The following is a 13,817-nucleotide window of genomic DNA, read 5'->3' as shown; positions in this document are numbered from 1 at the left end:
TTTTAGCTCTAAAAATATGCAATTCTAAAAATCTCTGGATCAGTGGTTTTCAAATTACTCCAGAGTCCTAAAGATTTCAAAGAGGTGCCCTGGTAGCACTAGGTGGAGATAGAAGGACCAGAGGGCCTCCTGATCCCTTCACATACTTCAACCAGAACAGCTATGTTTTTGTTTTATTTATTGGGGTTTAATCCTGGTAGCACTAAGTGGAGGGGGAAGGACCAGAGGGCCTCCTGATCCCCTTCACATACTTCAACCAGAACAGCTATGTTTTTGTTTTATTTATTGGGGTTTAATTTTCAAGAAAACTTTCACTGGAAGGAAGTCTCCTTATTTGCGGAGTAGGGAGAGAAGTCTCCACATACTTTATTAGCTGGGAACAGATGCAAGGGGGTTGAGATGCGAGTTGGGAAAAACTATATTATACTACTGAAATACACACATTTTAAAACTAAAGCAGTCAATGAGGGTTCATAGAGATTGAGAATAGCTCTAAAGTGAACATCTTAAACCTGTGACTCTTCTGCCTTGACTGAAAAGTTAAAATCTTAACACATAAGTAAAAGCAAGAAGAAAATTAGTGAGGCTAATGCAAAGTAAGCTCTTGAAATGTCTCCTACCACTATCAAGGAAAAAACTATTTATAGATATATTCTATTTAACTGTGATACAGAAAAATAAAGTACTAAATTCCTATCAAGATGAAAACTCAGGCTAAGAAAAAAAGGATCACGGTATTGTCGAAGGGATACTGTGATAACTAATCACACGTCTCCTTTCCCGTCATCCATTTCTCCCTTTTCTTTACCATGTACCGTTCACTCCTAAAATAAGGCTCTTTCTCCAAAGAATCATGCAAACAAATCTAGCTAATTTTTTTTAAACAGAAGCTGTTTAAAAAAAAAAAAAAAGCTAAGTTAGTTAAGAGTAGGAGAATGTCCAAAGAATGATGATCAGCTCTGCCAGTAACATTTAACTTCACAACTCCATGGCGCTAAATTTTGTTAACCGATGCTTCACTTAAATCTTACCTGCAGAGCTTGAGAAGAAAGAGCAAGCTAGAAAACAACAAAGCAGTAATTAGAGGTTGAGAGTGCCATGAACTCTAAATAAGAGGGATATGTACCTTAAGAGTTGAAGGGAATGGGTTTCAGTGTATGAAGACATCATAAAGGTCAGCAATAGAAACAAAAAGTAACGATCAGAATGATTTCCTTTTCACTACCAGTTGTCTAAAAACAATACTACGTTTTAAAGACAGTGTTTAATGATTAAAGATCTCGCAGGATTTAGGAGAAAAAGTAGACTGAAAATACTCATCAACTTTCACCCTTTCCCAACCGCCCACTTAAAAGAAATAAAAGGTTTTGTTTTGTTTAAAGGCACAAATCCAGAAGGATTAATATAATAAAAGAAGAGAAGGCTGGGCACGATGGCTCACGCCTGTAATCCCAGCACTTTGGGAGGCCGAAGTGGGCGGATCACCTGAGGTCAGGAGTTCGAGACCAGCCTGACCAACATGGTGAAACCCTGTCTCTACTAAAAATACAAAATTAGCCAGGCATGGTGGCGGGCACATGTAATCCCAGCTACTTGGGAGGCTGAGGCAGGAGAATTGCTTGAACCCAGGAGGCGGAGGTTGAAGTGAGCTGAGATTGCACCACTGCACTCTAGCCTGGGCGACAGAGCAAGACTCTATCTCAAAAAAAAAAAAAAAAAAAGAAGAGATAACAGCAACAAAATTCTGGACGCTGAAAACACAGAAGCATCCCCTCTCCACTTCATATAACCAGGCAACAGCCTCTCCCCTCCTTGACAAAAGAATGGAAGTTTACTCTGTGAATAAGAGGGTATCTAGATCCTGGCAGATACCAGAAAGAGCCAAAGGAAAGGGTACTGCATGAGAGACAAGAGGAATAAGTGAATGTATGATAGTAGATGTATAAAACCCTCAGCAGTCTTCCCCCATTTGACTTCAAAACCTGGCAGCCAGGTCTTCACACTTCAGGAAGGCGATTCAATGAAGCCCCTCTGGGAAAACTGCCTAATCCTTGAGAAAAGATATAAAATTACTGACATGGAATTTCTCCAACAAACTAGCCCAGCCAGATCATTGTACAGTGAAGCTCAGTTGAAAGCCCAACTCTCATTCTTCAGGCTTCCAGTCACTCTTTATTTCCCCACATTAAACATAAGCAGATAACCAAGGCTCTAACCAGACATCTGAGAAATGCCTTTAATGTGAAAGAAACCAAAATAAACAAACTGGGGAGAAGAGACACTACTCTGCAAAAAACCCTACTAGTAATACCATGAAATAAGAATAGAAAGTTATTTTGAAAATTCAGAGAACAAGAGAAACACTGGAACTATAACAGCATAAATAAAATTCAACAGAAAGGTGAGAAGATAAAAATTAAGTAGATCTGTGATAAACCAAAAGACAAGAAGGAAAATAAGACAGAAAACAAAACGAGGGTACCAGTCCAGGAGGCCCAGCATCTTCCCAAGAAGAGTTCCAGAGAGAAGAAATACATAACAGAGAAGAAAGAAAAAGAATTTAAAGCCAGGCACAGTGGCACACACCTGTAATCCCAGCACTTTGGGAGGCCGAGGCGGGTGGATCACGAGCTCAGGAGTTCAAGACCAGCTTGGCCAAGATGGTGAAACCCCATCTCTACTAAAGCTACAAAACTTATCCAGGTGCGGTGGCAGGCACCTGTAATCTCAGCTACTCAGGAGGCTGAGGTAGTAGAATCACTTGAACCCGGGCAGCAGAGGTTGCAGTGAGCCAAGATCATGCCACTGCACTCTAGCCTGGGTGACAGAATGAGACTCCATCTCAGAAAAAAATAAAACAAAAGAGAAAAGACAAGACACGAGAAAGAAAATAAATGACGGAAAGGGAGAGGGAAAGGGAGAGAATTCAAGAAAATTTCCCAGAACTGAAGGAATGAGTTTCCAGACTGGAAGCCATATGTTCTTCCAATGGATGTGGATGAAAACAGACCCTCACCATGGCCTATCATCATGAAATTTCAGACAAAAAACACAGGTCAGATACAAGGTTTCAAAAATTTTCTTCATCCCATGCTCCCCTTGTCAGGGAGCTACCAGAGGTATACAGTAGGACTGAGTGTCCAAAGAATGATGTATTACCTTCAGGAAAGCAAGAAGGTAATATAAAAAAAAGAAGATCCAAGAACAGGGCAATGTTCCGTAATGTCCATTATAGAACAAAAGCAAAGGGAATCCCTAGGAAGATGAAGAGACCTAGGAAGACAGCTGTGCCTCAGAAGCCAATGGGCCATGAATCCAAATCAGGTTACAGAGCAGCACAGAAGCCTCTGGCAGAGATGTCTCCAAAATGAAACTCAAAGTACACCTAAGGCATCTGAATATCTTGGTGGGAAATTTCCACATCTTGTGGAGACAGATTTAGAAAACTACGCAGGGGTGCTGGGCGTGGTGGCTCATGCCTGTAATCCCAGAACTTTGGGAGGCTGAGGTGGGCGGATCACGAGGTCAGGAGTTCCAGACCAGCCTGGCTAACATGGCGAAATCCCATCTCTACTAAAAATACAAAAATTAGCTGGGCGTGGTGTTGGACGCCTGTAATTCCAGCTACTCGGGAGGCTGAGGCAGGAGAATCGTTTGAACCCGGGAGGTAGAGGTTGCAGTGAGCCCAAATCATGCCATTGCACTCCAGCCTGAGGCAAAAAAAATTTTTTTTTTTCTTTTGAGACAGGGTCTCACTCTGACACCCAGGCTGGATTGCAGTGGTGTGATCAGGGCTCACTACGGCCTTGCTCTCCTGGGTTCAAGTGATCCTCCCACCTCAGCCTCCCGAGTAGCTGGAACTACAGGCATGTACCACACCAGGCCCAGCTAATTTTTTTTTTTTTTTTTTTTTTGGAGAGATGGGGTCTCACTATGTTGTCTAGACTGGTCTCAAAATCCCAGGCTCCGGCGATCCTCCTGCCTTGACCTTCCAAACTCCTGGGAGTAGAGGCATGAGAATCTGGCTTTTTTTTTTTTTAACAGAAAAACAAAAACAAAAAAAGAAAAATAAGCAAATGAGAGGGAGAGACAAAGCAAGACAATCAACTACAAGCAAACCAAAAGTTAGGAGAAAAAGGCCAAATTATTTATCTTCCATCATGGGAAGTCAACTAATATGTCTAAACATAACTAAAAAAGTAGTGACATATATTTCATTCAGCAATATAAGCAATAGGCTGAGCACAGTGGCTCACGCCTGTAATCCCAGCACTTTGGGAGGCAGAGGCGGATGGATCACAAGGTCAGGGGTTTGAGACCAGCCTGGCCAACATGGTAAAACCCCATCTCTACTAAAAATACAAAATTTAGCCAGGCATGGTGGCACATGCCTGTAGTCCCAGCTACTTGAGAGACTGAGGCAGGAGAATCGCTTGAAACCGGGAGGCAGAGGTTGCAGTGAGCCTAGACTGCGCCATTGCACTGCAGCATGGGCGACAGAGCAAGACTCTGTCTCAAAAAAAAAAAAAAAAGAGAGAGAGAGAGAAAGAAATGTAAGTAATAAATATCAAAAGAACTATCTAGAAGAAATGAAAGTGTTTTCTCCAGGGAAACTATGAAAGAAGATAGAGGAATGTGTTATTCATCTTAACAGACCCTATAGAACTATTTGACTACAGTAAAATATATTTCAGATATCTGAAGTGTCCATGCTTAACTTTATTAAAACTTGAAATCATTAAAAATTGTATTGTTAATGAAAAGTACACCAACGTTAACTTTGCCAGCAAATTCTACTCATATTTATTATTAGTAACTGCAGCAACAGAAAGAACCAATTAACAATTCCTTTATGTATCAAAAACTAAACACGAAAGACCAAAATAAAACAAATTCAAGACACATGCGAAACAAGCAACTATTTCTTGAGGCAAGACATCAGCACCATCAAGCAGCAATCCCAAATAAGAATTTACAGAACACAATCACAGAAAGCATAATTTAAAACATGGCATTTGAATGATTTGCCTTATTATAGTGTCCAAGCATCTGCTTTCCAATTAGTAATTAACAATGTCAATAGGCAGTGTTCCTCATTTGACTTTAAGAAACAGTTTAAAAAAAAAAAAAAAGCTGGATTCAGTAGGACAAAGGAACTATAATTAATGAAACTTCAATACAACTCAATGAAATATATACTTTTAAAATTCTATGTCCTCTCAGCACACAAGGGAATGGGGTAGAATGGGGTTATCCCAATATTCCCTTTGGTACTAAGAAAACCAGAGGACATGGTTTTTAACACCAAGTCTTTTATATACATGTGATTGTGCTTCAAAGCCATATAACATCTCAGGTTTTAACATGTAATATGCTAAAAGCTATGTTTAAGGCAAATAAAAGCATTAAGTAATACCTTCTTACAGAGAGCTCGCAGCTTGAAAGCAGAAAAATGAAATGCAGAGTGTTCATAAAAAATTTAAGGAAAAAACTATTACTGTTCCCCATAATTCCAAGTTTGTTTGTTTCAATCACTGTTACTTATTTGGAATAGTTAATAGGCTTAATTAATGCTCTTCATGTATTTAAAAAAGGAAAACATTCCATTTTCCTGAAAGTCTGCAAAATGTTAATATTCTTCACAAACTTTTCTCTACCATGAGCACAGTAATGACTTCTACTTGTACATTATTTGGGACTTAGGCATGAAAAAAGAAGACAGAGAGTTAAAATATATACCTTTTTGTTAAACGCCCAGATTTTGTCCCACTCCATGTTCACAACTGAACGTGAGGAGCCCTAAAAAACAGTAACAAGATTTTAAGGGCAAGAAGTATTAATTAGAACTTTACCTTTATTTCATGCTAAGCATGTTTAGAAAAAAAAAAAAAAAAAAAAAACTTGATAAATACTTACAAGTTTACTTCTAGTGAAATGTAAAACTCAGTGTATACAAACTAATTTGGTTACCCTTAACAAAGTTCACTGCAAAGGTTCAGTCTACAGACTGGTCACAGTCAAGTCATATAATTCACTGCTAAAAATACTTCAGCTGCCTTAGTCCAAACCTAGCGTAGGAGTTTAGGACATTTTCAATTTTTCACTACTATAAGCAGTGATAAACTTTTTTTTTTTTTTTTAAAGTTTGTTAGAAAAAAAAAAAAAATCTGCCCTTGGCTCATAAGGCACAAACAAGGAATAGAAAGAACAATAGAGATAATAAAGACCAAAGGGACAGTAATAGAAGTACCTGAAATTTCAAACAGAGAAGCTGGAAAAGAAACTATAACGCACCTGAGCAGCAATAAACTGTTTCAGTCCTTCAACTGTCATCCCTCTTCTCAGTACACCACGAACCGTAGGAAATCTTGGGTCATCCCTGGAAATATGTACATTTTAAGTACCAGGGAAATGTTGTAATGTGTAGATGTGGAGAGCAGAAGATACTTAATGAATAATAAATTATATTGAGCTTGTTAAACATTTGGCTAAGAGCTGGTTATACGAATTAGGTAAATTGCAATACTAGTAAGCCCAAGTTCAAGGAACAGGATAACTGCTGACTTGTCAAATACTGCAGTAAAATAAATGCACTACTGGAAACAGTAGAAGCACATTTGGAAAAAAAGACACAATGGTGACATTTTCAAATATGGAAATCCCATGCATTAATACATTTTTATTTAACAAACATTTTCAAGGTCGCTATTCCACACAGGACCATGAGAATCAGAAAAAAGATGGTATCCTGTCATTCACAAATGAATGTACTTTATAAAGCCCTTTGGAATAAAACAAAATATATGTAGGAAATAAATATTTTGCAGGGATTTGCCAACCTCGGTAAGTATGCAGTAATACCCTTTTAATGGAGCTCAAGATAAACTTTTACATCTTCACTTCGACTCAAGGGTATTTTGACCTTCTTGGGACCTAGCCAAAAAAGAAAAACCTCAGCCTCAGTAGAGAATAGAGATCAGTAACCAAATACACCAATGACCAGAAAGTCAAAATTATTTTTCTATTAAATGCTAAGACCTGCAGAGGATGTGCCCTCATGTGTGTTTTTCATTCCATGATCCCCAGTGGGCACTCCATATTTGTGGCATTAAAACAAGAATGGGGAGCCCTAATGCACTGGTTGAGAAGAAGACAAGAATTCTATATGCCTATCCATTCCCCCTCGTCCCGATCACCTTCCCTATCTCTCAAGCAGTTTAAAAATCACTGATAACTACTACGTCCCTACTTCTTGTCAATTCTAAGTAACATTAAACATACCATCCATCTACCAGTCCTTCATTGACAAACCATGTGAGTTTTCTTTTGGATAGCACTGTGTTGTTGAGATTTAGCCGACTATATTCCCAAATATATGGTTTTCTTATGCCTAAAGCTTCAATAATCCAGTAAAACTGCTCATCTCTGTCATGGTATTCTGTTGTTCTCAGGGCATGCGTAACACCTTCGATGCTGTCAACTATGGGGCAGGCAAAATCATATGTTGGATAAACACTAGAAAAAAGAAAATAAAAATAAAACATTTTACCCTTTCCCTCTTAGATTAGGCATTATAAACAACAATACTAATTTAAAATGTAATTCTTTACAAGTTAACAGATTCTTAAAAACCAAAAGGTTTTATGACTTATAATACTCAAAGTATATCAGAACATTATCAGCCTTTGAGAACAATGAGTCAGTTATCAACTTAGCAGTCAAACAAAAAAGCAAATTTGCAATTTAATACAAAATTAGGTATTGGTTTGGCAAATTGTATAATCATAATATTTCTGTAATGGCCAATGTACGGCATGGTAAGAAGCAATAAGCAATACATGTAATAATTTTAAGGAAATTTAGCTTTTGAACATCTTTTTTTTTTGAGACGGAGTCTCACTGTCTTCAGTAATCCCTTACTCAAGTAAATCCCTGAGAGTCTTAAAAGTAGTCAAACACACTCAAAAACAGTGCTCCATTCACTGTGTAAAAGAAAAAAAAAACAAAAACCGGTAACAGACCAGAAAATTATTATGTTAAAATTACATTTAAGATGAAATAGTCTTAAAAACAGTTTCTGACTAAGATAATGTATACAATTTATATGCAGTATCAATTTGAATTAAAAAAATATACATATTAGTGCAAATATGCTTTCTTTCTTTTTTTTGGAGACAGTTTCACTCTTTTACCAAGCCTAGAGTGCAGTGGTGCAATCTCAGCTCAGTGCCACCTCCGCCTCCTGGGTTCAAGTGATTCTCAGCCTCCCGAGTAGACAGGATTACAGGCATGTGCCACCATGCCTGGCTAATTTTTGTATTTTTTTTAAAGTAGAGATGGGGTTTCACCATGTTGGTCAGGCTGGTCTCAAACTCCTGGCCTCAAGCGATCCACCCGTCTAGGCCTCCCAAAGTGCTGGTATTACAGGCATGAGCCACTGCACCCAGCCAATGCTTTCCTTTTTGTTTATCTAGAGAAAGGGTTTCACTCTGTTGGTCGGGCTGGGGTGAAGTGGCATGATCACAACTTACTGTAACCTTGAACTCCTGGACTCAAGCAATCCTCTTGCCTCAGTCTTCCAAGTAGCTAGAACTACTGATGCATGCCACCATACCTGGCTGGTTTTTTTCTTTTTTTTTTTTTTAATTTATTTTTTTGGTAGAGACAGGTTCTTACTATGTTTCCCAGGCTGGTTTCAAACTCCCAGCCTCAAGAGATCTTCCTGCCTCAGCCTCCCAAACTGTCAGCATTACAGGCATGAGCCACCGTGCCCAGCCATTATACACTGTAACCTTTAAGATACAACTTGATTAAGATACTATTGCATTATGCTTTGCGATTATTTGATACTGAAAATGTGTATCCAAAGTCACTTTTCCAAATGTACTTAAAGGATTTGCTTAGTAAAACAAGGAGTAATCCTGGTAAAAATAGTATGTATGCACATATAATTACACGTGTGTTTGTCTATATATGGACAGACATGTCAGCACCCATGAGTTTAAAGTCAGTCACATCAGCTAACCAAGTAATCATTTACATTTACCATTCTTTTCAGAAGTTTTAATTCAGCATTTATGTGTAGTAGGCTTCTTCAAAGTATTAAAAAATATATTTTATGGTTTACTTTATAAAGTAGGCTTTTTTTTGGGAAAAGGTCCATTTAAAACGAAGATCTGTTAACCCACAAATCCACATAGAAAACTAATCTAAACACATGTTACTTTCTTGTATTGTTCATACTTCTGGAAGTCTTCAATATTATTACTTTTAGGAATCAATTTGTGCAAAGTAGACTCAAAGTTTATTACAGGAAGCAAAGTATCTTCATCTAAAGATATACATCGCAGTTTACCTAATCAATACAAAAAAAAGACTCAGGACTTTCACAGATACAAGTGATCTTAGAAATAATGTGGTATAACCTTAATTGACAGGTGAGTAAACAGCCCCTGAAAGGCCACCAGCCAGTTAACCCATGAATGAACAAAAGGCTAGGTTTCTTGACCATTTTGCTTCTACTCCATGTTTAGAGAAGATCAAAACAAAAGCACAGAAGGTCACCTAGCATATTGAAGGAGATACACTTACTTGTATTTATTTCCAGTTCTTGGATGTGGTTGAATTTTGCAGCGATAAAGGGTTGGATCTCTCAGGCATCCATTGTTACTACTCATGTCAATTTTTGCTCGCAAACAACAGGACTGACCAAACTGGCTCCCTTTTTTCATTTCTTCCCACATTTGTAGATTCTTCTCAATAGCTATAAAATGATAATTATATTACAGTTAACTCATCTGGTTAAATTGAAATTATTCTTATAGTGCTATAATTTGATATAAAATTTCATGTTCTTGTTTTATAACCACCCTGTGTTAGTTTAAAAACACTGTAATAGTTCCAGTATCCAGCACCAAGAGCAAATGCATCATTTTTTAATGAAAGATGTTTCACAATACATTTAGGAAATACAAATATGTTTTAGAAAAGATAATACTAATACATTCCACTCATGTAGTATTAATTAAGCATAAAAAAAAGTACAAGGCCTGAAGGCTCCGCTCACCGAGTGTTTCCCTTCCCATCATGGTACAACGGGCCAGCCCCTTCTCATCTCCCTCAAATTTAACATTCTACCTTTAAAGCAGAAGCGTTCTCTTCTTTTGCCACCTCAAGCCTAAGGGACAGAATGGTTTGGTCTGGCCCTAAGGTCCCACAGGCATTGGCACTACAGCCCGTGCCTGTCTAAAGAACACATCTCAGGCTGACAGTCTGAACTCATGGGTTCCCTGGAAGCCCCTTCATCATCCCAGTGAGAAGCAGGATACTCTTGGATCCAAGAAAATAAGAGGTGATAGAAAACAGACAGTGATACAAGAAAGAAAAGAGTTTAATACTAGAAAAAAGGACTCCATATTCCAAGTGGCAATGGTTCCACCTATATCACAGTATCTAGCAAAAACCTGCCCCATATGCATACGAACTGTTAAACAATAATTTTCTGTGGAAGCTACTAGAAATATAAGACAATTGCCCTCAAAGAATCAAGATAGGTCTAAAAGTCCATTGGTTAGCCACCTTTGAAAATGTAGAAAACCTTTTCAAAATAAAAAAGACTCATTATAACTATTTTAATTTACTAATACTTCCCAAATGTAACACTCAAGATTTAATATAGTGTGGTTCTGACAACATAATTACAGAATGAAAATAGCCCAATTTAGAAGTTCAGGAGAGAAGTCATGAATAAGAAAGATATGCTCTTTAGTCAAGTGACAGTTCAGAGATATAGGTTAGTACTGAGCTTATATTATATATTATATTCACATTTACCCACATGCCAAAAGGAAGACTTGGGTGACAACATTATCATCAAACATTGTATTATAGAAAGGCTAAGTATTTAAAGTAAGAAAACTGTAAAATGTTGCAGAAGGAATCCTTCAAATTGAATGAATACAATGCAAAAGACTACACATAATAAGTGAGACATGAAGGGCATATTCATATGTGGTTGTGATGTTAATAAAATAATAAGAACATAAAGATAGAGAAAGAAAAAAGATTTCTAACACAAATGAGTCATATACCCAAATATGTTTAAACTAGCAGCTTTTGCCTGGCATGGTGGCTCACACCTGTAATGCCAGCACTTTGGGAGGCCAAGGTGGGCAGATCACGAGGTCAGGAGTTCGAGACCAGCCTAGCCAATATGGTGAAAGTCCGTCTCTACTAAAAATACAAAAATTAGCAGGGTGTGGTGGTGCGCGCCTGTCGTCCCAGCTACTTGGGAGGCTGAGGCAGAAGAATCACTTGAACCCAGGAAGCAGAGGATGCAGTGAGCCCAGATTGTGCCACTGCACCCCAGCCCGGGCAACAGAGTGAGACTTTGCCTCAAAACAACAACAACAACAACAGCAACAACAACAAAACAAAAAAACGAATAGCTTTCACAAAAAAGAAATCACATTCAACTAAAGAAGCAGAATATAAAAATATCAATTAAAACATAAAACAATGTGCCTTACGGTTTTTCCTATGTTTGGATTCTATCCTCTGCTCACGTTCTGCTTTCATTTGTTCAGCAGGCGTATCGTCCACATAAGCCTTTCCTTCTTGAATTAGCTTCTCTGCATACTTCATTATAGTTTCAAAATGATCCGAAGTATAAGTAAATTGATCTGGTTTGATATGCAACATTGCAACATCTTCCAAGATAACCTGTAATAAGAAACCAAAATAACCATCGGTATATCTTTTGCATTCTTTCGTGCATTTTCAACCCTTGATACTGCATTTAGGCAAATGTAATATAAACCATCAGTCTTATTTAGCCTGAAAACGGTTCTGGAAGTTACATGATATTAGATCAAAAAAGAAAAAAGAGATAGATACTCATTATATTAGTCTCCAAATTTCCAGCTGAGAAAGCTGATCTCATGATGGAGTTTTCCATTTACTTTGGAAAAGCTGGTCATTACCGGGAGAACTGACAATCATTTGCCCTCTCTTTGAATACACTGCCATACTTCTGAATAAAGATAAGAGGCTAGGAAACCTTCACATTTTCCAATACCTACTTAGTGTTTATTTCATTCATAAACTTAAGATTATATGACCAAGAGGCCGGGCGCGGTGGCTCAAGCCTGTAATCCCAGCACTTTGGGAGGCCGAGATGGGCGGATCACGAGGTCAGGAGATCGAGACCATCCTGGCTAACACGGTGAAACCCCGTCTCTACTAAGAAATACAAAAAATAGCCGGGCGAGGTGGCAGCGCCTGTAGTCCCAGCTACTCGGGAGGCTGAGGCCGGAGAATGGCGTGAACCCGGGAGGCGGAGCTTGCAGTGAGCTGAGATCCGGCCACTGCACTCCAGCCTGGGCGACAGCACGAGACTCCGTCTCAAAAAAAAAAAAATTATATGACCAAGAAACCTGCCTCCAGTGACCAATTCATTTAATAAATTGGTACTATAGGAAAACATATCATTCAGGTAAATTCTATAAATGGGGAAAAGAAAAATAAATTTTAAGTTTTTTGGTATGGGAGCTCGACATTTCTTAGCTTAGGTCTCAGACATGGAATATATAGATAAGGAAAAAAGTAGCTATGAGAACAAAATTTATTTTTATACCATGAAGGTATTAGGTAATCCTGTAACTTTAATTAACTTTTCTGACAAAGGGTCATCACTACACTTTTAATTACCTTCTCAAAATCTTCCTTTTCTTTTTCAGGATTTGTGTCATCAAATCTCATGATCAGTTTCCCTTTAAAGTTAACCTGGTAGTGCTGGTTCAGAAGAGCAGCTTTTGCATGCCCAATGTGTAAGTAACTAAAACAAAAACATTTCACAAAGAAACTCATTAACATGTTTTAACTAAATACTTAAACTTAACCTTTTTGAGGAGATGAGAACTAAACAAAAATCCTTCCAATTGGTACCCAAGTCATATTTTATTTTCCAACAAAAAGTACTGTGATAGAAAATCTGACCCTGAAAGGAAGAAAAAAAGACTACAACATATATAAAACAATTATAAGAAACAACTTCATGTGTAAAATCTCACAGAGGGGACAAGGTATTTACAAACATTGCAACCTTAAGGAAACTCTCCTTTTTCTTTTTATCAAAAAGAATGGTAATTTAATTAAAGTAAAGCTGCTTCAAAATTGTTTCCAATGCTACCTTCCACTGTTTGTCTTTAATAAGACCTGCTACTACTGAGAACTGGGTGCCCACCTATGCCACTGGAGAGAAGCTCTTCTGAGACTGTCACTGTGATGGCTAAATGAAAAGAGCACATGACAATTAGTAAAAGTCACTTTACTTCTCTAGGCTTTGGTTTTCTCAGATGCTAAAATTTTTTTTTTTTTTTTTTTGAGACAGAATCTTGCTCTGTCACCAAGGCTGGAGTCCAGTGGCACGATCTTGGCTCACTGCAACCTCCACCTCCCAGGTTCAAGCGATTCTCCTGCCTTAGCCTCCCAAGTAGCTGGGACTACAGGCACGTGCCACCACGCCCAGTTAATTTTTGTATTTTTAGTAGATACGGGGTTTCACCATGTTGGATGGTCTTGATCTCTTGACCTCATGCTCTGCCTGCCTTGGCCTTCCAAAGTGCTGGGTTTACAGGTATGAGTCACCATGCCCAGCCAAAAGAGTGTTTTTTAACTTTAATTTTTTAACTTTTATTTTAGGTTCAGGGATATATGCGAAGGTTTGTTATAGAGGTAAACTCATGTGAGGGAGATTAAAAATAAAAGAATTTTAACTAAATAATCCCAAAGGTCTCATCAGCACCAACATTCACTGA

General features: G+C 38.1%; 1 protein-coding gene across 3 annotated transcripts in view; it reads right to left on the bottom strand.

The window, feature by feature from the left end:
• Window positions 1–13,817, bottom strand: part of EPRS (glutamyl-prolyl-tRNA synthetase) — an 83,798-nt gene that overhangs the window by 45,695 nt on the left and 24,286 nt on the right. For 2 of the 3 annotated variants that reach the window (XM_025379017.1, XM_025379027.1), the window contains exons 7-12: window positions 12,709–12,835; window positions 11,529–11,721; window positions 9,592–9,763; window positions 7,282–7,515; window positions 6,295–6,379; window positions 5,740–5,799 (exon numbers count right to left, since the gene is read on the bottom strand). In XM_025379017.1, the coding sequence (XP_025234802.1) occupies window positions 5,740–5,799; window positions 6,295–6,379; window positions 7,282–7,515; window positions 9,592–9,763; window positions 11,529–11,721; window positions 12,709–12,835 (871 nt within the window). Of the gene's footprint in view, window positions 1–5,416; window positions 5,438–5,739; window positions 5,800–6,294; window positions 6,380–7,281; window positions 7,516–9,591; window positions 9,764–11,528; window positions 11,722–12,708; window positions 12,836–13,817 lie in introns of all 3 variants that reach the window. The other variant, XM_025379008.1, reaches the window with a different exon arrangement.

Source organism: Theropithecus gelada, chromosome 1 (assembly GCF_003255815.1).
Source record: "Theropithecus gelada isolate Dixy chromosome 1, Tgel_1.0, whole genome shotgun sequence".
NCBI lineage: Eukaryota > Metazoa > Chordata > Mammalia > Primates > Cercopithecidae > Theropithecus > Theropithecus gelada.
The sequence above is the reverse complement of the archived record's forward strand: the minus strand, read 5'-3'. Positions and strand labels throughout refer to the sequence as shown.